General features: G+C 43.3%; 1 protein-coding gene across 2 annotated transcripts; it reads right to left on the bottom strand.

Moving 5' to 3' along the window:
• Positions 1–684: 684 nt before the first annotated feature.
• LOC118312821 (procollagen galactosyltransferase 1-like) lies at positions 685–13895 on the bottom strand. Of its 2 annotated transcripts, XM_035637750.2 has the most exons (14): positions 13822–13895; positions 13333–13401; positions 11120–11181; positions 9175–9285; positions 8921–9038; positions 7963–8097; positions 6209–6413; positions 6004–6123; positions 5359–5435; positions 5170–5276; positions 4638–4770; positions 3911–4038; positions 2231–2437; positions 685–2117 (listed from the first exon to the last, which is right to left on the bottom strand). In XM_035637750.2, the coding sequence occupies exons 3-14, from the start codon at positions 11125–11127 to the stop codon at positions 1847–1849; spliced, it is 1620 nt and encodes a 539-aa protein (XP_035493643.1). In that variant the 5' UTR covers positions 11128–11181; positions 13333–13401; positions 13822–13895; the 3' UTR covers positions 685–1846. The 2 variants fall into 2 exon arrangements, with proteins under 2 accessions (XP_035493643.1, XP_035493642.1); XM_035637749.2 differs by lacking the exons at positions 11120–11181; positions 13333–13401; positions 13822–13895 and adding an exon at positions 12547–13086.
• Positions 13896–22197: the final 8302 nt, after the last annotated feature.

Genomic DNA, 22197 nt, shown 5'->3' with positions numbered 1-22197 from the left:
ATGCTAACACGCTAAATTAAAATGATGAATATGGTATTTATTTCCAGCTACACATACACCTGCAGTTGTATGCCTCTGCCAAAAATGTATGCAGCAAAAACTTTGAAGGAATGTACTAAAACTGTATTAAAGGTATTTTGTTTAAGCGTATGAATTCTTGACCTAAGACATGTAGGAGTCCAAGTGCAAGTTTCTGCCAAATTTGAACAAATTTCGTCAAGGTGTTCCTGGGATATCGCGTACACGAAAACCAACAGGGACCAACACACAATGCCTCCAGCTGTGGCGATTGCAGACGTTAAATGTGACACAAGTTGATCGCAGATATCATGAAACTGCTCAACACTCAGTTCTGCAGTCATGCTTCACAGCTCGGCAGCGAATAAGGGATGATCTGTGTAAACACTATGGAGGACAAGGAGTAGTGGCGGCAAACTGACAGTTTTGTAGTGGCAGGGAAGACGAACACCAGCAGGCACTTATTAAAAGAAAGGTCTCAACCGGGCTGTGGGACGTTCATGTCTGTGCTGAAATAAAAGTGCTGTGTGCCAGCAAAGGAGCCGAGCTTCAAGGGACTGTTGCTCCAGTGCATCCCCCTTAGCCTCGGCTAAGTTCTGTAAACTAAAACTAAAAACTAACTAAAACTAAAAAACTAAAAAACTAAAACACAACCAAAATAAGCCGTTCATTATAAAATATTTTATTTGTTCTTTGGTAAAAAAAAAAAAAAAGACTTCATAAAGACTGAAGAGAGACAAAACATGAGAAGCGTTCTGATCAAAATGCATCGAAGGCTGCAAGTTTAGGGTCAAAACTGCAATATGTATATGTAACGTGTTAAAAAAAGCAAAATAAAGGAAAACACTAATACATTCACGAGTGAAAAAATAAGTAAGGTCAAGTAATAACCTAAAAAATGTAAAATAAATAAGACACTAGCTACTTGGAAGTAAACAGCATGGAGTTTCTAGTCACTAGGAAAGGTGAAGAAGAAGACAGAGTGGTTTCCAACCTGGGGGCGGGGCCCCCATAAGGCCTCACAAAATGAAAATGGGGACACAAGATGATTAAAAGAAGAGGAAAGCAGGAAAAACAAAGAGTTTTTCATCTAAACAAAGTTACACTTCTGTTGTCATTCTCCTGATTTATTGGACGATTTTACTTCTCGAGGGACTATTATAACTACTATTATAAAAGTAAAACTCGTCACAACTAGAGAAAATGCAACTAGTGATAAGAAGTTGCATTAGTTTGATGAGAACTTTTTTAAGTCAGTCCAAAACAAAGTGATATCATCTTTTTATGAGATCCCATTTTTAACCCAAACCACACCTCAGCTTTTATATAGGGAATTTATGCAATGTGAAATTCTGCTGGGCAGTTGAAATGTCACACACAATCATTAGAGGTTGTGTTTGAGGAATACTGCATATCTGAAAGATCTTCTGCTTTGTAAAAGCACTTCAATACTGTAAGATGGGCAAAATTATAATAAAAATAATGGGATTATTAATGGACCAGGCTGTGGTCAAGGGATGTGCATTGGATGCCATAAATAAAACAAAAGCTGCTATCTGACTCTTCAAGAGTTATCTCTACATCGAACCTTCTCTTTTAAGAAAAGAGATCAAATAGTGGAGAGAGAAATGTAAAAGGAAAGCATCTGTCCCCACTCAACCCTGTTTCCATCTGCTCTGCCTTCCCTCCCTCTTCTACTGCTTTATGTTTTATTCCTTCCATCTTATCCCATTTCCCCCCACGATCACAGCTTTGTTCTATCTCCGCTCATCCTTATCTCTGCACGCCAGGGTTCCCTCTCACTCCCCCTAACGACTTCTCTTCTCCATCACAGCTCGTCCCTCGCGCTCCAGTTCTCCAGTTCAGACTGCAGTACGTCCGAGTTCTGGGCCTCAAAGCTCAGCTCCTCCTGCTCCTGAGTTTTCCTCGACTTGGCTCGGTCCCAGTCGGTTTTGACCTTTTCGTTGTCCCAAACCACCGATGTTTCCGTGTCGCTGATGTAGCCTTGGTCTCCGGTGTAATGGGTCGGGTAAACCAGGAGAGGCTCGGCAGAGAAGGCACGCAGGTCCCGCCGCTCAAAGTGGTCCATGTACTCGGAACTGATGAGTGAAAATTAATTGGTTAACAACAGTGCTACGAGGCAGAAACAAAAAGAAGAGACAGATAAGAGGGACAGAGAGAAGATGAAGGGAAGCAGAGGGTTTATACTCACACTGGATGTTTGTCGTACATGACAGGGAGGAACTCGTCGACAGGAAGCATCTTTCTCAGTGGATCGGCCCTGAGGAGCTTCTGAGCTCCTTGTAACGACAACAAGTAGCCTAGTGTCCAGTAGGAGTAGTCAGCCTCCACCAGATTGTGTATGTTGGGCACAGACTTCTCCGGATGGTCCACCTGCATGCGCTTCCGTCCGATGTAACTATACAACAATGTGAGAGCACAGGAAATTAGAGATTATCACATTTCAGTAACACAAAAATTAGGGACCCAGTACAACAGCATTTACAATCCAGAAATTTAAAAAAAAACTGTGGGGACAAACACTTCAATAAAGTAGGAGACCTTAAAATATGTATCATGGTGTTCAATCTGTTTGATAAGGTAAAGAAGTGCACTGCAAATGCACAGCATGTGTTAGTTAGGCATGTTATGGTGATAGACGTGTTAGGAGAGGAGGTGCTCTCAGAGGAGATGAGATAGATAGGGACACCCCTGCTGTGATGCATTTAATTGCTTGTTTCCCCAATGGGAAACCAAACAAATCAGGACTGTGACTGTTCTTGTGCAAGGTTGGTAATGCTAGACAACGTCCCTCGGCGGAACTCAGGGGCTGAGAAGGAGCATAAGCCTGTAATGCCTGAGTTGAAGTAGATTGGTATAGAACCAGAAGTCGCTCTGCAGACAAGCTTGACTTGAATTTGATTCATGGAGAGCGGACTGATTGCAGTCGAGACCTGCCGCTGCATTTTGGACCATCTGTCAGGGTTTTACTGTGCATGAAGGGAGGCCAGTCGGGATTTGGCATTGCAGTAGAAGAGGTTAGAGATAACCACGGCCTGGACCAACAGCTGGGCGGCACGCCGAGTCGTGTAAGGCTTGATTTTTCTCTTGTTGTATTGTGCAAAGGGACATGACCAGAAGACAAGATGCAACACAGTCAGAGACGGATATAGCTGTCATCAAACATGACACACAGGTTTCTCTTGACCTAGGTTGGGCTGAGAGATGAAGAGGGGATTTTGATGATGATATTGTAATGGAGAGATTGTTTGGCCAGGAGGTAGCGTGTATGTCTGAGAGACGAGCAAAGATTTGTGTCGAGACTGTGGGGTTATCTTGCAGGAATGACAGGTGTAGTTGGGTCAGCTGCGCATCAGCAATATGAGAAGTCATGGGAGCGAATAATTGGACCCAGGGAAGTTGTGTGTGGCAAAGGGAAGGAACCCATTTTAAGCCTCAGGTTATTGAATGTTTCTTATCAAAACCCTCTTTATGAGTCAAAGTTGATTCTCCACTAACATTTTAATGTAAACAGGCTTTTAGCTCTTTAGATTCTATTAAATAACTTTCTATTGCTGACAATTCAGTACAAAAGGAGGGAGTGTCCTGTTTCTGCTCAAGCTCAACAAGACTTTGACTTCCAGATATGAGTCTTCCCACCTTGCTCTTTTATCACAGTGGCCCTTTGCACGTCTCACTGTGAATGTAAAAATGCTGGAGCACAGTGCTTAGTGGGTCGCATTATTTCCAGTGGTGTTTTCCGCCTCTGAACAGTGGTGTCTGAGATATCATGTGTGACAGATGGACGGATTTCACTGTAGGGGGATGTTAATCCTCTCTGTTTACAACATCATGGTTTTTTTTCTCTCCCGTTCAGTGAAGCGTGACTCACATGAGATCCCAGTCCAGCTTGTGTGTCGTCACCTCCTGCAGCAGAGTCTGGAGACGATGTTTGAAGAAAACCTCGAAGCGGAGGTCGTCCTCGATGACCAGGGATGTCTGCAGCCCACGGTCGGCGATCTGAACAAATATGACACATGGATTTAGAGCATTACAGTGCTAAAATGTGCTACTTTGGTTCTGATGCAGCCAGTGTCACTTCCCTCTGAACTTCAGCAATGTCCCTTCCATGTTATTTTGTTCAACTTCATAATTCTGCTGCTGATAGATCCCTGCACTTTGTGTTAAGGTCATGTTGAATTTATTTGTAAATTAAACATATGCTTTAAGACATTTCAACAAAGGTTTGTGTTCAGAGTGTTATTCAATTTTTTTTTTTACTGCAGACATATATCGGTTTCAAATATCAGTTATTGGTCTATTAGATTAGTAATCAATTGCCATCGGCCCGTATCGGTCGACCCCTACATCAGAAAAATCTTTCCTGATAAATAGTGCAGTTAAACTATAAAGAAAACAATCATGAGGGGGAACACATTTCTTTTGGAGAAACAGCAAGTTGCTAAAAAAATAGGTTTCACAAAAGACAAAAGTGCATTTAATAAAACACAAATAAAACAAGCTGCCTTTCTTCGCACAAAATGAGTTACTGTGCTTTTCAGTAGTAAACCTTATCTAGCATGTACAGGTAGACCCAGAGGCCTGGACCTGCGTCTCACCTCCTTCCAGATGTTGTAATGAGAGAGGAAACAACCCAGTTCACCCTTGGTGAGAGGTCTACCATGATAAGGGTCTTTGTACCCTGGAAGCATCTTAATCCCCATAGACTCAACATCAGACTTGTTCAGAGCTCTGAGAAAATGAGAGAAAGAAGGTGAATGGACACTCATTAGAGATGGAAACAATAAATTATATGGGTGTGTGTGTGTGTGTGTGAAAGCAAAAGGCTGAATGAAAAAGTACAATATAAACACAACAGAGGCCATGGAGGTGTTGAGAAGATATAATCAAGTATGGTAAACATGGCACGCCCTAATGACAGAGTGTGAAACAAAGATTAAAATTATATTTTCCGCAGATAGCTACAACTATGTGTTCAGGGAATATTTAACTGACAGCATGCACCCTGCTACCTTTCACCTTGTTGTTTGTCTCAGCCCTGCCTCCCTACATCAATCTACACCCCCTGTTGCAGAGGCACAAATCAGGAAGAGACAGGCAGTGGGGGAAAAAACAAGATGAGAAACGTACTTGCCATCCACAGCAGCAACAACCTTACAGCTGAGCTCCTGCTCGTACAGAGTTCTCAGCATTCGCTCACGACGATCAGCTCTCCGCACCAGATTTATCATGAACACCTGTGTGCACACAAAGGCAAGATCTCACACACATACTTTGGACATTGTGTATGCTTGTGTGTATGTGTGTGTGTGTGTGTACCTCATCAAAGCCCATCTTGTTAGGCTGCTTGGGAGGAAGAGACAGGAAACTTGAGTGCTCCAACGGAGGATTTTTCACTTTCAAAGAAGAGAGGGGGAAGGTTACAAAGAGAATGTAAAATGTGTTGGAACAGGGTTTCCCAAAATGTGGTGCAAGGAACCACAGGGAGCTCCAATACATGAACCTTAGTTTAACTTTTGGTTTAGATTTTTCAAGCGAGAGCACATGTATAGAGAATATACAAATGGGTGACAAATTTAAGGAAATGCAAATACAAACAAATGCAGATGCTTCCAAACAGGGTACTAGACGTCACTGTAGGGCTGCAAAGAATTCATGTTAACTATTGATTAATCTTCTGATTAGTTTCTCCATTATTCAATTTATGTTGTAAGCGTGGATTTAATTGTAAACGAAAAAAAGAGAAATCCCCATTTTTATCTCCCAGGGTCAAAATATAGTGAAAGTTAAAGTGACTTGCCGCAAATCCTGTTGTGTGAACTGTGCTGTGACTGGCAGCGATCGGGTCACTGATCAGATGTAAACCACAGCCCAGTGTGTAAATCACAAGCTCACACTCTAAAACTGCAAAACACAAAGAAATCATTCTGGTCTCCCTGAGCCCTCTTTGACCTGTCAACTCACCCATGACCTCGAGCTGTGTGTGCAAGAAGCTCTCCACCTCATCCTGCAAGGATGCGTGGGAGCGCATCGGCACCGGCAAATACCCATACGTCTCTTTGTTGCACACATACATCTGCACATCTGGACAGAGGAAAGAAAGGCACAAAAATGCTTACACGTGCAAAAGAGAGCATTTCCGCTAAGACTCGACTTGAATTCGTCTCACCTGCCATGCGAGCTGAGTAGGCAAAGACGATGACATCATCCAGGGCCCAGCTGTACTCCGGGTGAGGTGGATAAAATGCCAGCCGACGGGAGGCCTCTTTCCGTAGGTCCACCAGGTAGGTAGAGTGGACCATGGGTACAGCGAAACAGCCACGACGCTCTTGCTTACGTATAGGCATGTAGGCCGGTGTACGCTTGTAGTAACCCTGCAGGAGAGGGTGAGGACACAAACTCTATAGTAGTGCTTTAGAAAGCTTCCACATGTAAAAAAAAAAGCTACCAGGGGGAACCTCATTCGATGTGACTAAGACTTGATGGAGAAAATTGGCTGCCCAATGTCCATCAGTCTCACTGTCAATTTAAAGGATACATTATATCTGGAAATCCATGTTTTACAATTTAATTAATTGAATAATATCAGAGTTACAGTGACAGAGTCATTCAGACTTATTGAAAAAGACACTTATTCCCTTGTGGCTACAGGCCTATTGACTGTCAATGAAGAACATGTTCTGTGGAGGAATCAGATGCAGACTCTTGGTTGAAGTTGGAGTATTTAGTGCTGGAGGACAGACAATGTCCACATGTCTACTCTGATTTGAAAGGAAGCAAATCCAAGTCCTTGAAGGCATCATGCCCAGACCGAAATAGATCCCAGACGTGACATCAGATATACAAGTTTGATTGGTCAAAATCATGCCGTGTACCTGAGTGTCTGCATATTCCAGATTATATTTTAAACTTTAACACTGTCCAAATATCAATTTTCTTATGACTAATTTAGAAGACACTGTGGCCTCTAGTTTTAAAGGAAACTTAATCAGCAGCACAAATAGCAGCCATATGATCTACTGATCATTATCTGTTGAATTGGTGGTGTCTTGTACAATCAGTTCCCCTGTGAGGAAATTCCTTTAATTGACAAATTATATTTACCAGAGCATTTAGCTCCTACACAATCAGAGGAAAACCCAGACAATGAATATGGGTTTTTTTCTTTTATAAAATAATAAATCTTCTCCTATGCTTTCAAATGGATTAAATTACAGTTTCTAAACTTATTCAACAAACTAGGTTTCATCATGTAAGGAAAAATAATCAAGGGTAAAATATTTCAGCATTACGAAGATGGCATGAGATGCATCCTATTATTCAGCCGATGTGCATGAAAATTTATATTTTACTCACTGTCAGAAACTGATTTAATAGATTTAATAATGGACTTCATGTGGTTTCCGTTATTTGCCCAGAAGTAGCTGTTTTTATAGAGACATTTTAAGGAGGTTACGCGTGTTAAAATAATCTTTATGGTCTGTTGCTTCAGTTTGTTAAAGTAAAACAGCAGGTCGATAGAAACATTATTATGTTGTGTAATGTTGTAATGTACAGGAAGAAAATCCCCCTGTTGTTTCCCCTAGAGCTGTACTAAAATGCAGCCTATGCATAATATTTGTTTAATAGTCTCACAGGGACTTAAAAAGCATCTCATTGAGTGTGGAAACTTTAAAATGACCTTAACCATTTTTAATGTAATTTCTAACCCTTCACTAAAGCAAAGGTGAAAGATTAGAATATAATTTTAGTAGGTATTGCATTTATATATTTCTTTGCCATCTGGCTTTCAGAAGTGTTACTACATTAGTCAAAGCAGATCATTTAACATTTAAACACGGTGCAGCAGACGTGCAGGATCTGTGCAGCTTACGTCAACCTGGTTCACAGGCGCAAGTGGTGAACAGCTCACAAGAGTCGTACCTGTGAAGTCATGCCGCACCAGAAGTTGGAGTAAGCTGCTCTGGACTCCAGCATGGGAGCTACAATGGTGTTGTTCTCCGTCATCAGTTTCCACAACACATCCTGATTGGTGAGCAGGTTGTCACAGTCAGCCACCTGCAGACGCAAGAGAAGGGCACAATATTGACAACAATCAATACAATACAGGCACAGACAAAATGTCACCCGCCGACAACCACATGATTGATTGAGCCACAGTGACATGGTTTGATCACAGAACAGAGAGCATGAGCAGCTCCTCTCTGCGACTTCAACAGCCCTCAGCGGCAGACGTCTGCCCTTCACCCGGCTGTGTTTTGAATAAATGCTGTTCCGTTTCTCGAGAGGAACACTTTTTGTCAACGGCACAACTTGACATTTAAACCTTGTGTGCGTTTGACGCAGTGTAACGCACCGGCAAATAAAGGTCGTTCCCGAGCAAACTGAATTTCCTTCGGCCATAATATCTGTCTGCTGAATTCCATACAGCCAATTTAAACTTGAGGTCATTCTCACAACAACTGAGGTCATTCTGACAAATGTCATTCAACTGACATCAAAAACTCCCAAGTGCCTTCAGTTGGACTGAAATTAGGTTGTTTTTTTACTAGAGCCTGACCAATTATTTGCCTGGCTAACATATCAGTTAATATTGGCTTAACCCAGATACAGTCGTGTTCATTATGTCTGCAAATTAGTAACAAGTATACAAAACATGTGTTTGAGGTAGTATAGAATCTGAAAGAGTTAAATTTTTTAACTGTAAATTTCATAATAATTACATATCTCAGTCAAAAATCTTAATCACCAGACATCACCACCTGAATCAGGTTACTACACCTATATGCTCAGTCATCTGATGCTGAGTCAGAGACAACGTTGAGAATGGCCTTCATAATACGAAAAGGTTTCTGAAGTTGCTGAGTAAATGAGAACCTACCAGGAAGTAGTCGGCCCAGATCTCGCGGGCGGTGTCCAGCGCTGCCTGACGGAGCTTCATCACATGTTCATACCGGGGATTATTCCAGTGCTTAGGTCCCGCCTCGTCTTCAAAGGCACTGAGACAAACACAGACAGATCGCTTAAGTAACGTACTTATCTCTCTCGCACGCACACACACACGCACGCACGCACGCATACACGCACGCACGCATGCACGCACACACACACACACACACAGTGAAAGCAGAGTACCTGGATTCATCGTCAGGTCTCCACTCCACATAGTGATAGTCATTCTGCACCTTGATGAGCCAATCTCTCAGGATGGCTGTGGTGTTATCTATGTTGTGGTCTGTCGCCACCCTGTGGGACAATGGGAAGAAGAAAAAAAAAAAACTGTTAAATTTGCAACTTGATCTGCAGTATCACCAGTCGTCAGTTTTATAATACAACAGTGATATAATAGGAATACATTGATCCATTAAATGGGAACAATATTGATCCTGATGTTGACATTAACATGAGACTGATCCTCATGAAAAAAGTTTTTTGTACCGCTGTTATAAAATTCTACCTTTGTCCATACGAATTGGGCCACCGGGCATCACAGCGCTCCATGTGAATGCTCTTGTCTGATTTATGAATATTTGCAGCCAGTTTTTATTCTGACACTCACATGGCAGCCACACAACAGGAACCCTATTGTTTTCTCATCCATTCATTATGTCTCTACATAAATAATAACACAAAGGTTGATTTTTTTCCCATTACAATTTGTAGTTACATCCTCGTTATACCTCTCACATAGAGGAATGAGTTCTGTGCAGTGAGACGGACACATTTTAAATTAGGGAGAAAAGTAACACACAAACACTGACAGCAGATCAGTTTGGTATTGGAATCTGTTTGGAATGGAATCTGGGTAATGGAGGAAATGTTGCCAAAACCTGCGTAGTTACACATCCAACCATCCAGTAAAGCATTATTAAAATTCATTCAGGGTTTCTGCCAAAACCTTCTGCTGTCTGGTGCTGGGCAGTAAAAGTCCAGCAGGTTTGCTAGAGGGTGTTTTTCCTACTGAAAACAGCTGCCTACTGCTGCTGGGAACAAAACTGAAGAGAGGAGTGTGGTGGAAATCTGTGAGCTGGTTAACTCGTGACAGAAGAAGTTTCAGGACACCCAGATGTCGGAAGCAGCAGCTTTTATTGAAGCACGGCTGAGGAGAATAAAGATGAGCAGGCAGGGCAAAGTTAACACCCAATCCTGAAGGTTATCTTCCCTGCGGCTGTATTTTATCCCAGAGAGAACTCATACATAACTGAATATATATCCAAATAAGGACAATCGCCACGATCCAGAGCACCCATCCATACACCTTGTATATTTTCATACTTTCCCAAGAGACAGCTGTGTGCCTCGTAACCCCTGTGGGACACCTGTTCTTATGACTGTTTACTCACTCTCTCTCAACCGGAGACTCGCTTCATCATATCACTTACGAGCGCCAGGCCTGTGCTACGACCTTGGTTGCTATGGCAACTGCCACTCGGGACTGGTCCGGCCGGACCCTATCCGTGTCTTAAAAGCTCTCCTTGAGACATACGAGGGGAACTGCCGCTTTCGGGGGGCGACTTGTAAGTGACCCGTGGAAACAAATATTACCTGAAGTCCTAGAGACGGCAGTGATGGTTCTCTGCAGGCGCTTCACTGTGAGTGAGGCCTTTTACACAGCACATAGCCATTTGATCCACTGTTCATATGAGCAGTGCAGCTGTAGAGAATGGTGCAAAAACACCTGAACAAGAGAACATTTGGGCTAAAGCTAAATAAAATCACGATAACACATTCTGATATTTTATATTGAATTACTATGCAGCTCTACTTTTGCTTTTCATTCTTTGGGGGCCTTGTTGTCATTCGAGCAGAGCCGCACGTCGCTACCATCAGGCGTGGACGGAGGAGACAGACAATAGAGGCTGAGAAGAGGGGGGGGGGGGCGGCATTCGTCTGCTGTCTGTTATCACAACCACTCTCGGTCAGACAAGAGCAAGAGAGAGAGAGAGCGAAAGAATGTGTGAATATGAGAGTGAGTATGCAAGTGAGTGGCAGTCGACGTGCCGCGGCTGTTAGTTTCCCATCTGTCTGTGGCGCGTTAACACAGCAGTGCCGTCCCAGCACCTGTATGTGACCGACTCACCGATCCATCTTCTTCTTCTTCTTCCCCTCCCTCTCTCTCCGCAGACATCTAACTTTCCCTACCTGTCTGAGAGAAAAATCTGACTGCTGTGAAGTTCTGAATGAGCAAAGGAAGTGAGTTCCATGTAGACATTTGCATGCCAGCAATAGAACCAGAGAGGTATGAGGGTGAGACGGAAAAAGAAGCAGAAAAAGGGGGGGGGGGGGGGGGGGGTGGTGGTTATAAATTGATAACATCCATGCTGCATGTCCCTGTAGACACTCACACTCACCATCAGGCAGTTTGCCTGCATGTGGTTGTCTGTTTTGCTGCTTGCAAATCTTATCTTGTCATGCTGATAACTGCAGGTATGGACAAGTGGCCAGCTAGCAACTCAGTTGATGTCTTTCACGGTGCATTTCAAAACTCCCCCCCCCCCCTTTAATCAGTTCTTCCTCTGAGAGAAGAGATGTGCTATAATCAAAGCAACCACACAGAAAACCCGGGGCTCGGGCTGCCACATGGCCATGGTTAGGAGTTACGCACTGAGATTTTCTGGCACAGATGTGAGGAAAATGCTCAGCATCGAGGCTGGTTTGTTTAAAGAGGGTCTCATTTTAGCTCCCATTGAGGGGAAAAAAGAGTTCAGTACAACATTTTGGAGACACACAGTGTCTCCTTTGATCGAAAAATCATTTCACAACATTGAATATTCATCATTTTTAGTCACATTAAACACAACTCTGCTGCTCTGTCTGTCTTTTTTGAATAACTTCCCTGGGTCACTGGGTTGCTCAGCAATAATGCTGGTGAAACGATTAACCAAATCTTTAAAAACAGATCTGGAGACAGCATCAGCATGAGAAGAGGAAGTGAGCAACAGAGAGATCTGGAGGGCTGGGGGCTGGGAGACAGTCAAACGGCCTGAGGTAAAGGAAGGTCAAGTCCCGCAGAGGCCTCGGACGGACAGCTTCCCCCACTCAGGTCGTTGTGCCTGGATTTGTCCAGATCTCCACAGATCTGGACAAATGTCTAACAACGATTCTGCTTTGTTTCCTGCCGGGGCTGCAAGCGAGTGGGGGAGATGTGGAAGTTTAAGAGGGAGGGGGGAGAGAGAGAAGGAGGAGGGGGCGATGAGAGAGAGAGAGAGAGAGAGAGAGAGAGATGATGATCTCTGACTGAACGGAACTCTTCATGGGCGCAGGCCGCCCTCTGCGCTCCGCCGCCGGGGCTCAGTCCACACGACGCTTCACCAACAACCACATGAAGATAACATGACGGCGGCTCCAGCTGGCCACAACCCCCCCCCCATGACGTCCACACGGGCTCGACTCCGACATACTTCTGTGTCCACTCGACAGTTATAAATAGGCCACTTGTAGACACTTTTGACACGTCCGACAGTCCATGTGAATGTCTCCGTGCTCGCTTGCAGCGGTGGGACTCACCACAGCGCAACGCGCTCCTTCGGGTAGCGGAGGCGCTCGATGGCACCGAGGTACAGCGGCAGGGAGTGCGCCGAGTTGCGGCAGACCAGCGCGATGACGACCCGGGGAGCGAGGAGCGGAGACTCGGGGCTCCAGCGCTCCTCGGGGAAGTATCCCCGGCTCAGGCCCGGCAGGACAAGGAACAGCAGCGCGGGCAGCAGCGAGCTAACCCGGGGCATGGCAAGGGAGAGGCGCTCTCTGCTGACGCGGCGGACAGAGAAGGGGCGCTGGGGATGTGGAGGCTGGCGGTCCCGCTGTTGTGTTATGCCGACAGTGCATGCATGGCGGAGGCTCCTTTAAAGGGCATGTCCGCACGGGTTGAAGGGGGGAACCGACGCGGGGCTCTCTGAAGCGGGGCGTCCTCCTTGTGTATCAACGTCAGGTTCGGATCAAGATGTGGCGTATTTCATTTCACATGCTCAACATGTTACATCCCGTAAAGCCGGAGTGGATTCAAGGGGCTGGGTTTCCCTTGTGCGATCTGCTGTCCTCCCCTTTAAGAGCAGATCCAGCTGTGGTCTATAGGAAGCGAGTCGACATCGTGGGCGTGTCCAGTGGGTTCAATACACTGCAGAACTCAGAGCTTCACAGCAGTGCACTTCCAAGTCATTTGGCTTGTGGAACCTTTAAATGTATTTCGTGACAAGAGCCGTGAGCACCTCAACAAAGATGTGCAACTGAAGAAATGCAGTACTTCACAAGAACAAACAGTTTGAATGTTTTGAAACAGTGATTTATGCCACTCACAGTTTCCCCAGGGCTCGGAGTCTTAGTCTTGTCTGACCAACAGTCCAGAAATGAAATATCTACATTTTTCTGGGATTGAAAAGCAGAGAAAAGCACACTTATAGACTGGAATCCATCAATACTTGATTAAATTGCTGATTGATTTTCTTTACAACATCTAAACGATTAATCACTTCACCTCTGATATAACATAATAACATAGCAGAGGTATGGTTAGGTTATGATGATTTAATCCTTGAATTTTGTTATTTCAATAGATATATTTTATGGTTAAAATGCCTTGATATTGCACTAAACCAACTTCAATAATATAGTTGACACATAGTTCCCTTCCTATTTACATTGTGTATTTGGTGTGAAACTAATTCATGAAAATTAATGAAGATAAAATAAACACAGAGGCGTGATTGTGGTGTGTCCCTTTACAACAGTCAGTTGTGTTGGGCAACATTCCCTGCATGGTTAAGTGAGATGGACGTATTCTCCTGCCTTGAGTCTAGAGACTATGTGGTTGTCACAGTTTTCTGAATTGGTCAAAGTGTCATCCCAGACACAGCGGTCAGTCTAACGGTTTCAGTTCCTGAGGACGAGCCTGCAGAATCTCTTCCAAACCTCTGCAGGCTCCTCCTCAAGTCACTTGGTGGCAGAAGCTTGTACACTGGCTCAGAGGAAACAGAGCTGGAGCTGCAGAGGTTAATGGGAGAGACAGGGAGAGGCACAGAGTGCTGTGGTCGGGAGTTTCACATCACTGCAGTGGAAAAAAATAAACACAAAACCACACACAGCAGTTAGGTTTGTTTGACCCAGCCAGTTACTTAAATAAAAAAACAACCAAAAAAAAAACACTCACTCTCTACCTGAAGGCATGAGAGGTCGGGCCTGAATCTCAGGCTGGGGTAGAAAATGGTGTCAGGGTGGATATAGAGGGCTTTTCCAGATTTCGCCATGGCATCAAAACAAGACAAATCCTAAGACCAAGGTTCAAAATGCAGACATGTATAAATAAATATGTAAAGACACATCTGGCCAGCAGTGTTATCTGCAAGACCATCTCTAGAATTAGTTGAGATGAAAAAGCCAGCAGTTCTGTATCCAGGTAGGTTTTGTTTGCATATGTGGTTGCATGCGCGGAAGAGACAGAGAGAAATATACGATTGGTTTCCAGGTCAGTCAGTTACAGTTGCATTTTATACAGTCTGTGAATATGAGATGAGCTTTTCCTAATCCCACCTTGTTATACACCTTGACCACTTTGTCTTTGAGCCTGCACAGCACCGCTGTGAGCCGAGCAGAGTCAACGGGGAAGCAGGGATATCGGGAGACCATCCTCCAGAACATCACAGCATGTATCAACCACCTGGAAGAGAGAGAAGAGCAGACGACTGTGGAAGACAGCATGGTAAATCCTTTTAAAGGTGCTGTTCTTGACCCTAAATTACTCGACAAATTGACATACAGCATTCTGAGCTCTGAGAACCAAAGGTCTCCATCGGCCACTGTGGACTCCCCATGCACATCACTGCCACATCCTGCCTTCTTCTCGCCCGAGGTGTTAGCACATTTGACAGAACAAATCTTATGCACACTTTCATCAGAGAACATTAAACCGTCATTTATATCTTCTCCAGTGTCAGATACTGAGCTGCCAGTTTGTTTTGTTTTTTTAAATCCCAGTAGCGTGCAGCTCCCTGTAAAAGCTTTGGAAACATTCTAAGAGTTTGCAAAAGCCCAACATTTAACAGAAGATGATATGTTTATAAGATATCAACGCCTATTTTCCTACAGAACTCCTAAAAAGCATCACTAATGTTCTAAAGGAAACATTACGCACATCTTCCATGAAAGTACTTCATGCCTCAGGCTATAGAAAGACTTCACATTCCATCCCATGGTTACCAAATTGTATAGCTGGCAGACAAATACTGAAGTGTGCTAGAGAAACTATTAATAAAATAAAAACTCTCCTGTCACCTGGGGGTAATTTTTCATTCCTCTGCTGCTACTTTGTGCAAAAAAAGAAAAGATCTGTAGCCACCACTTTTATTGTCTAGAACAAACATTTTAAAGAACACCAGTTCCAGCAGTTTCACCACACAGAGATTTTGACTTTTAAATGACTTTATTTGAATGGGTTTAAAAATGTGTAAAGTGCTGAAAATATCATGAAAGGCAAAGATGCATAGATTAGAGAAAATTTATAAAAAGTTTAGAACATTCCATTTTGGTTCCATTTATTTACTTTTGCTTCTAAAAACATAATGAAAAGTGTGTTGGAGAAATAACGTTTTTAACTTCAGGTAATTTAACTGTAACTCTTATTTTAATATCTTTCACTGATGTGCTCATTGATCCCAGATAAAAGGTGTCATCACACGTCTCCAGGAAGTATTGCCAGGTAAATGTAAATCCTTCAGAAGAAACGGAACAGCAAAGATTATTAAGATGAAGATGAATACATGTTGTGACTTCACAAACACAAACACACACCTGTGATTGTGAGGGGTGCCCCTTCGGCAGACTCGCCTGTTGCAACCCTGAACAGATCTATTTCTCCACAACAGAACGATGAAGTGACAGCTCCTTCTTCAGAGCTGACCTTGCAGCTTTTACCTGCTGTTTGCTGATGTCTCGTAGACCTCAGACTGCAACTGACAGGCCTTAAATAAACACATACATAATAGAGGTCAAGAGAAAGACAAAATGACAACATGATGCCAATCTTTTTGTCTGATGATAGCTCACCTCTTCCTCATTACTTAGAGGATGTGCCTCTGTTTGACTATTTTCTCTGAGCCTCTTCAAAGAAGAAACAGCATTGAAAAAAGGCCCCTGCATTCTGGTGACGCTTCACACCAGAGAGCTATCAGGCTGCATCACGGTCAGTGCACAGGAACAGAATAAGGCATTGAAGCATGTGCAAATGTCCTTGCTCACGACTTGAAACCGTGGTTAGAGAACTATACCCGAGCTCAAATGTTGTGTTGCACCCGTATTTTGGCCCACCGTGTCTGTTCCTGGTGTGATGCAGTGGCCGGACACACTGGGGCACTGCAAAAGTGCTGCATGAAGACAGTGAACTCTGTGGGGCAATTCCAACAAGCTAGTTTACCACCTGATTTACCTGAAGCAGGCAGCCAAACACGCACGCACGCACGCACGCACGCACGCACGCACACACGCAAAGAATCAAACAATAGATTCAATGTAGACGTTCAGACTGGCTGCCAGATAGAAACTGAGGTCTAAAAGCATACCTGTGATGTGTCGGCACATGTCATCCACTAACTCTGGATACTCTTGTACGGAGGGGCAGATCTGACAGCCAGAAAGGACCGGCTGTTTTACACCCTTCAAATACCTGGAGCATAATACACCTCTTTGGCATCACGGCTCTTAACTGTAAAACTGCTGGTAACCTGTAGGCGATCTAGTTACTGAGGCACAGTTCCCGCCAACAGAGTCACTGCATGTGTAACAACATTTTGGACACCATGGTCCTAACAGCACCAACCTGCATAATGCAGAGTTTAATGCATCTGTTCCTCGTGTGGGTCAGGATATTTGAGCTGTATTGACATTGAGAGAGAGGATCCAAGTTGTCCATGATGTCAGTAACATGATTGTTTCAATTACACAATCACTGAAGGGAAAGTTGGATTTCAGCAAAATTGCAGCGGTTTGCTTTCAACAGACAGGTTACAAATTAATGGAAAAAACATGAACAACTGAATGGAGAAACATAACAAATGCCAATGATTGGTATACTTCATCCTTTGCAGTCACTATATCTCTACCAAAATGCCCCCCCCGTCATTTTGGGGTTACTTGTTTGACAGTGCTCTCCACTAAAATCTTGAAAACACAGAAACTGGGAATATGGTGATTTTCCTGTTAAATGTCTTGATAGTGTGGGCGCTGAGCAGACCAAGTCAGAAGCTGTAAGTGTAACACAATTCCTTAAAAAACGATTTAAGGTGATCTAATCATTCAGCTGATCTTGAAAGACAATTGTGTTTTATAAAATTATGTTAGAAATGTCAGAAAACATCCTGTTAAAACCATTAAAACTCACTCTTTTTCTCTTTTCAGCTTCCTAAATCCATTTCCTCCTCCTCTCCTTTCCCACGTTCGTCTCTTCAAATCCTCGTTTGTCTTTTCCATTTCTCTCAGCGTACAGCTCGTCATTTTCTCTGACCTCTGGCCTCCTCCGCCTTCATTGGTTTGACCCCTCTGGCAACATGATGTAGACAGAAGGTAAATCAACAGATGGATGGACGTGAAGGCTTTTTTTAATCCCCTGAGGTCACACGCTTTCACCACTTCAGTTCACACATCTGCAGAGCTGAGAGACCATATGGGTTGTGTGAATTGTCACTGACCTGACAGCTATAGAGCAATGGAAAAGAGTGCACAGGGGAATTATAGTGCTTCGCCCATTCTCTAGTACCTCCTTACTGAAATGGAGTAATTGATGGAGTGGATGCTGATTCAGGAAGACGGAAACCGTGGATGTCTTAAGCAGAAGTATGTATTATAAGAGCTCAATAGTGAGTAGACTTCCGGTTCGCTACAAAGATCAACAGGTTCACAGGGTTCGGCATCCCAAGATAGTCTGCCCATCCCCGGTCTCTGTAGTGCATTTAGCTTTGAGTAATGATGTCATCTCCCCGCGACTATGACACCTCGACTGAGACCTCAGCTGCTCTCAGATTGTTTTGGCTTGCCATAGATGAGATGACCTTGCTTGGTGCAAAGTCAGCACTTACCCCCGCATCACCTTGGAGTCAAGCCATGAAATCCATTTTCTGAGAATGATGTGACTAATGTTAAATGGCTCCACCTGGATCCGCTTTTTGTAATCGAGGAGACTAATGACAGAGCCGTTTATTGCTGAGAGAGGAAAATTGTGTGCTGCAACAAATGAACCACTCTCAAGCCTTTAACTTCCACCATCATTTTCTGAAGAGAGAGAGAGGGGGAGATCAACTGTCAGAGGATTATTGCAGCTGAGAATGTGGAAGGCAGAGAGAGGAGAGCGAGAGCCGGCAGAGCAGAACGTGCAACACAGAGCTCAACAAAAACGTTCCAGAAAATACATGTAACCACACGCAGAGACATCTACTGTAGTGTCGTGTGTTTCATCCTGTCTCAGCCGGTGTGTGACAGAGGCCCCTGCTCAGGCACTTGGCCAAATCATTGGCCAGCTCAGATAATGTACTAGAGGCATGGATGCGTCTAGGACAACAGTTGAAGGATCGGTTCATGTCTGTGATCAAACAATACCCACAGATTAAGAAGCAAACAGTTTGTGTTTTTTACAGTGCATGAGGACAAAAAAATCACAGTCTGTGGGAAAAAAAATGCACCCCAAAGTTGGATCAAAGGTGATATAAGCAGTTGCAGTTTGTCAAAATCAATGGGTTATCTTGTGAGTTTACAGCCTTTAGTGTGAAGCAGTGGTGGTGGACAAGGTACACAACTCCATAACTTGAGTAAAAGACCAGAAGCTGCTGGTCAAAAGTCAGTCCAAAAAGAGTCAAATCATCACTTGAGTTACATTACAGGAGTACTTGTAGGTATTCAAAGTACTTTGTTTCCCCCATCTCAACGCATTGTCCACTGTACTGTTCGTACCTCGACGTGCTTGTTCAGGTTGGATGGCGAATTGTCGTAGGCCGTGACGTAGTTGGCGCGCGGTAAACACGGCAAACATTTAAAACGTTTAGACTCATCCTCCGCCTGAAAAAAATCTCAAACATGGAACTAAGGCTCGGCCATGGATGCTCTGTTGGGGAGGCGTCGTCTCCAACGGCTACCGCAGCCGCTGCTTCACTTACATCGCATAGCTAACCTACAACCACCTGCTGGTGACGTCGACTCGTTAGCTAGCTACCTGTCTCGCTGCCGAGCTGCCGAGCAGTCTGAGAGGCGCATGCGCAAGGTAGAGTTACGGCAACACCACATGGACAATCAAGACACACGCAGAACCGCACGAACACAGTTTACGGAGTTTTGCATTTTGTGAAGAAGAAAAATCATCCGCTGACTTCAACGCAAGAGTAACGAGGGCCTTCATAGAGATGTTGTGTGGTCAAAAGTACAATAGTTTACTTTCAAATGTGGTGGAGTCAAAGTAAAAACGTTCCCAAAAAAACAAAACAATACTTAAGTAAAGTACACATACTCAAAAACTGTACTTAAGTACATGTACTTCGTTACTGTCCACCCCTGCTGCGAAGTAAGGATCATACCCACACAAGGAAACACGACACAAAAGTGACCACGCTATGGAAGAGACCGACCTGATTGAATCAACTCAGATCACTGGTGTCTTAGATTGCCTTCGGCCAACTTCAACTGGACTGACAATGTGTTTTCACACATAAAAAAAGACTTTGGAATTTGTCACACAAATCTCACATCGCCTCATGCCACCAAACTGCATGTAAGGATATAAGCACCGTAGTACAGCAAGACTGTTCTTGTGTGAACCTGTGAACTGTGATGGTGAAATTGTGTTTTAGTATTTGACAAATGAGAGAGAGGACTTAAAGCCCCTAAACATGACAAGAAGAGAACAATGACACAATAAACTACAATAATTATTTAATTATTTTCATTTCATTTTAGAGTTTCTGTGATTAATGAATCATGAATACTGATACTGAGGGTCCTGTCCATCTGTTTTTAAATGTAAAATATATGTGAGAAGTATCTGTGAGCATTATTAATGGCAGAGCATCACAGTAAATTCTCTGCTAGTCAGTATATCAAAGGCTTAGACAAGAAACCTGCAAACAGTAACAAGTTCACATTATTTATTAATTTTAGCTACACACACCAATCATCTATTTCAAATCAGAACATATGATTTAATAAAGCACCTGTCAAAGTTGATCCGTTCTACATGTGCTCAGGATCTGAGCAGCTCAAATTATTAAAGGGCAGTGAAACTGGATCCATTCAACACAACTCAGACAGACTTGGCATTCAGTGCTGTACATGAAGCACAACCACTGTATATGTGGACACACTCTGATTATTAAATCCAAAGTCAGAGCAGCCTGAACTGGATATATGATAGATATAACAATTTTTGAACTTGGTATTAGATATGTTAATTTGAAAATCTCCAAATCTGAAATTATGCGCATTCCAAAAAAATAAATCTCACCTCTCAAACATAAACCACAAAATAGAACTCAGTCAGTACAGGTCACTTCTGAACCTTTGTGAGAGGAAATGGGTGAAATTTGACAAGCAAAGGCGCAGGAAAGAATTTGGCCTTGGGACGTGAGGATATAACATAAATCACAGGAGCATAAAAGTCAGACTGACACTGCAGGGTGATGTATGGCTGCATCTGGTGCAGGCATGTTGGCTAAACTTCAAGCTCTGAGATGGAGGCTGAGCTGCACATGGACCATACCAAAACACATGGACACACTGCTCCTCCCCTCCAGCCACGTGCTTCACACAAACTCAAGACTTAATCCATATCTGAAGGCTCCGACCACGAGCAGCCCCTCCATGATCAGCCAATTCCCTCAACACGAATCCCTTCTTGGATCAGAGTCGGAAGCTCACCTCGCCTCCCTGGTCAGTTGACTCTCCAGGGTGGTGTGAACATGAAGAGAGCCTGTCTATGTTCTGCTTGGATGACCTGGAGCCTTTATGTAAACAACGTGCAGCTGTGAGCCTTGCAGGACACACAGTTTACCCCTAAACTAAGGCTGCAACTGACTGCAAAGTTGGAATGACGTATCAGAAAAAAATATTTTACTTGCAAAGTGAAAACTTGTAAGAGATGAATGTCAATACATGTTATTATTGAGCTCTTGAGAGAAATCCAAGTCAAATTGGACTTGGAGATTAAATAACGTCAATACAAATGGATAACTGTTCATTATCCACCTTCAAATCTCTGTTAGTGTTTACTGTAAATCCTCAGTAAAAAATGTTGTCCTCGATTCTTTTCTATGAGACCGGCATATTTGTCTTATTTAATGAGTCATTTGCAGTGTGACCAAAAAGTTTTTTTCCCCTAGTTTCATTTCAATCAGGTTTGAGGCCCCAAAGAGTAAAACTATTCTAAACTAAGTGAGCAATTCCCTATCGTTTAACAAGACCAAGGGGGCCCTCTCATGAATGTTACATTTTAATTTACATGCTTGCTGCAACCGCAGCAAGAAGATATTTAAACAAGGAGGCAGTCAGGCATATTTTCATCCTCTGTAAACATTAATTTTCCTGCCAAAACAGATGCCGCCTTGTGTTAATCCAAGATTAGTTTATCCAAGCAGAATTTAAAGTGAGCTTTAGTTAAAAATGATGTGGTAATTATTGTTTCTATCCTCGAACCCTATGTGCAAGTTTAGAAATCACATCACATGGAATCTGACCTATACATTGCAAAATGATGGTGATTTACCAGTGAACATAGGGATGAATAAACTTGGGAACATAAACTATATCAGTCTCATTTTGATTTAATCAGTGGTGAAAGAAGACATTTTATGTAAAAGTAATATTACAGTAAAATAAGTAGTACTGTTCTGCTTTAAAATCAACATGTGAATCTCACTCTACGATATTTGCCCCTTCAAGCAAGTGCAGGATGGTTGAACACAATTGAAGACACTGGATGAAGTGATATCTTTGACCTCCCAGTGCTCCCAAAGATATTATGTAGTGTTGTTCCAAAGTAATTCTCCTTTTTACAACTAGGAGGCGCTCGGAACATTGATAACCTGTCTGAGGAAATATGCTGAGAAAGCCACACACAGACCTGTGAACATGTAGCCAACCAGGTAGAACATCATTAAATTATTACATTTTTGAAAAATTTAATCTGTTTGTTTCATA

This window comes from Scophthalmus maximus, chromosome 8 (genome assembly GCF_022379125.1).
Source record: "Scophthalmus maximus strain ysfricsl-2021 chromosome 8, ASM2237912v1, whole genome shotgun sequence".
Lineage (NCBI taxonomy): Eukaryota > Metazoa > Chordata > Actinopteri > Pleuronectiformes > Scophthalmidae > Scophthalmus > Scophthalmus maximus.
This window is presented reverse-complemented; position numbering and strand designations above follow the sequence as displayed.

Excerpts from the sequence above, each read along its gene's own strand:
- LOC118312821 (XM_035637749.2), bottom strand. The coding sequence starts at position 12,764 with ATGCCCCGGGTTAGCTCGCTGCTGCCCGCGCTGCTGTTCCTTGTCCTG. Across the intron at positions 9,286-12,546 it reads AAGGAGCGCGTTGCGCTGTG|GGTGGCGACAGACCACAACA; the intron begins GTGAGTCCCACC and ends ATTGTCCCACAG. Across the intron at positions 4,039-4,637 it reads ATTACAACATCTGGAAGGAG|ATCGCCGACCGTGGGCTGCA; the intron begins GTGAGACGCAGG and ends ATATTTGTTCAG.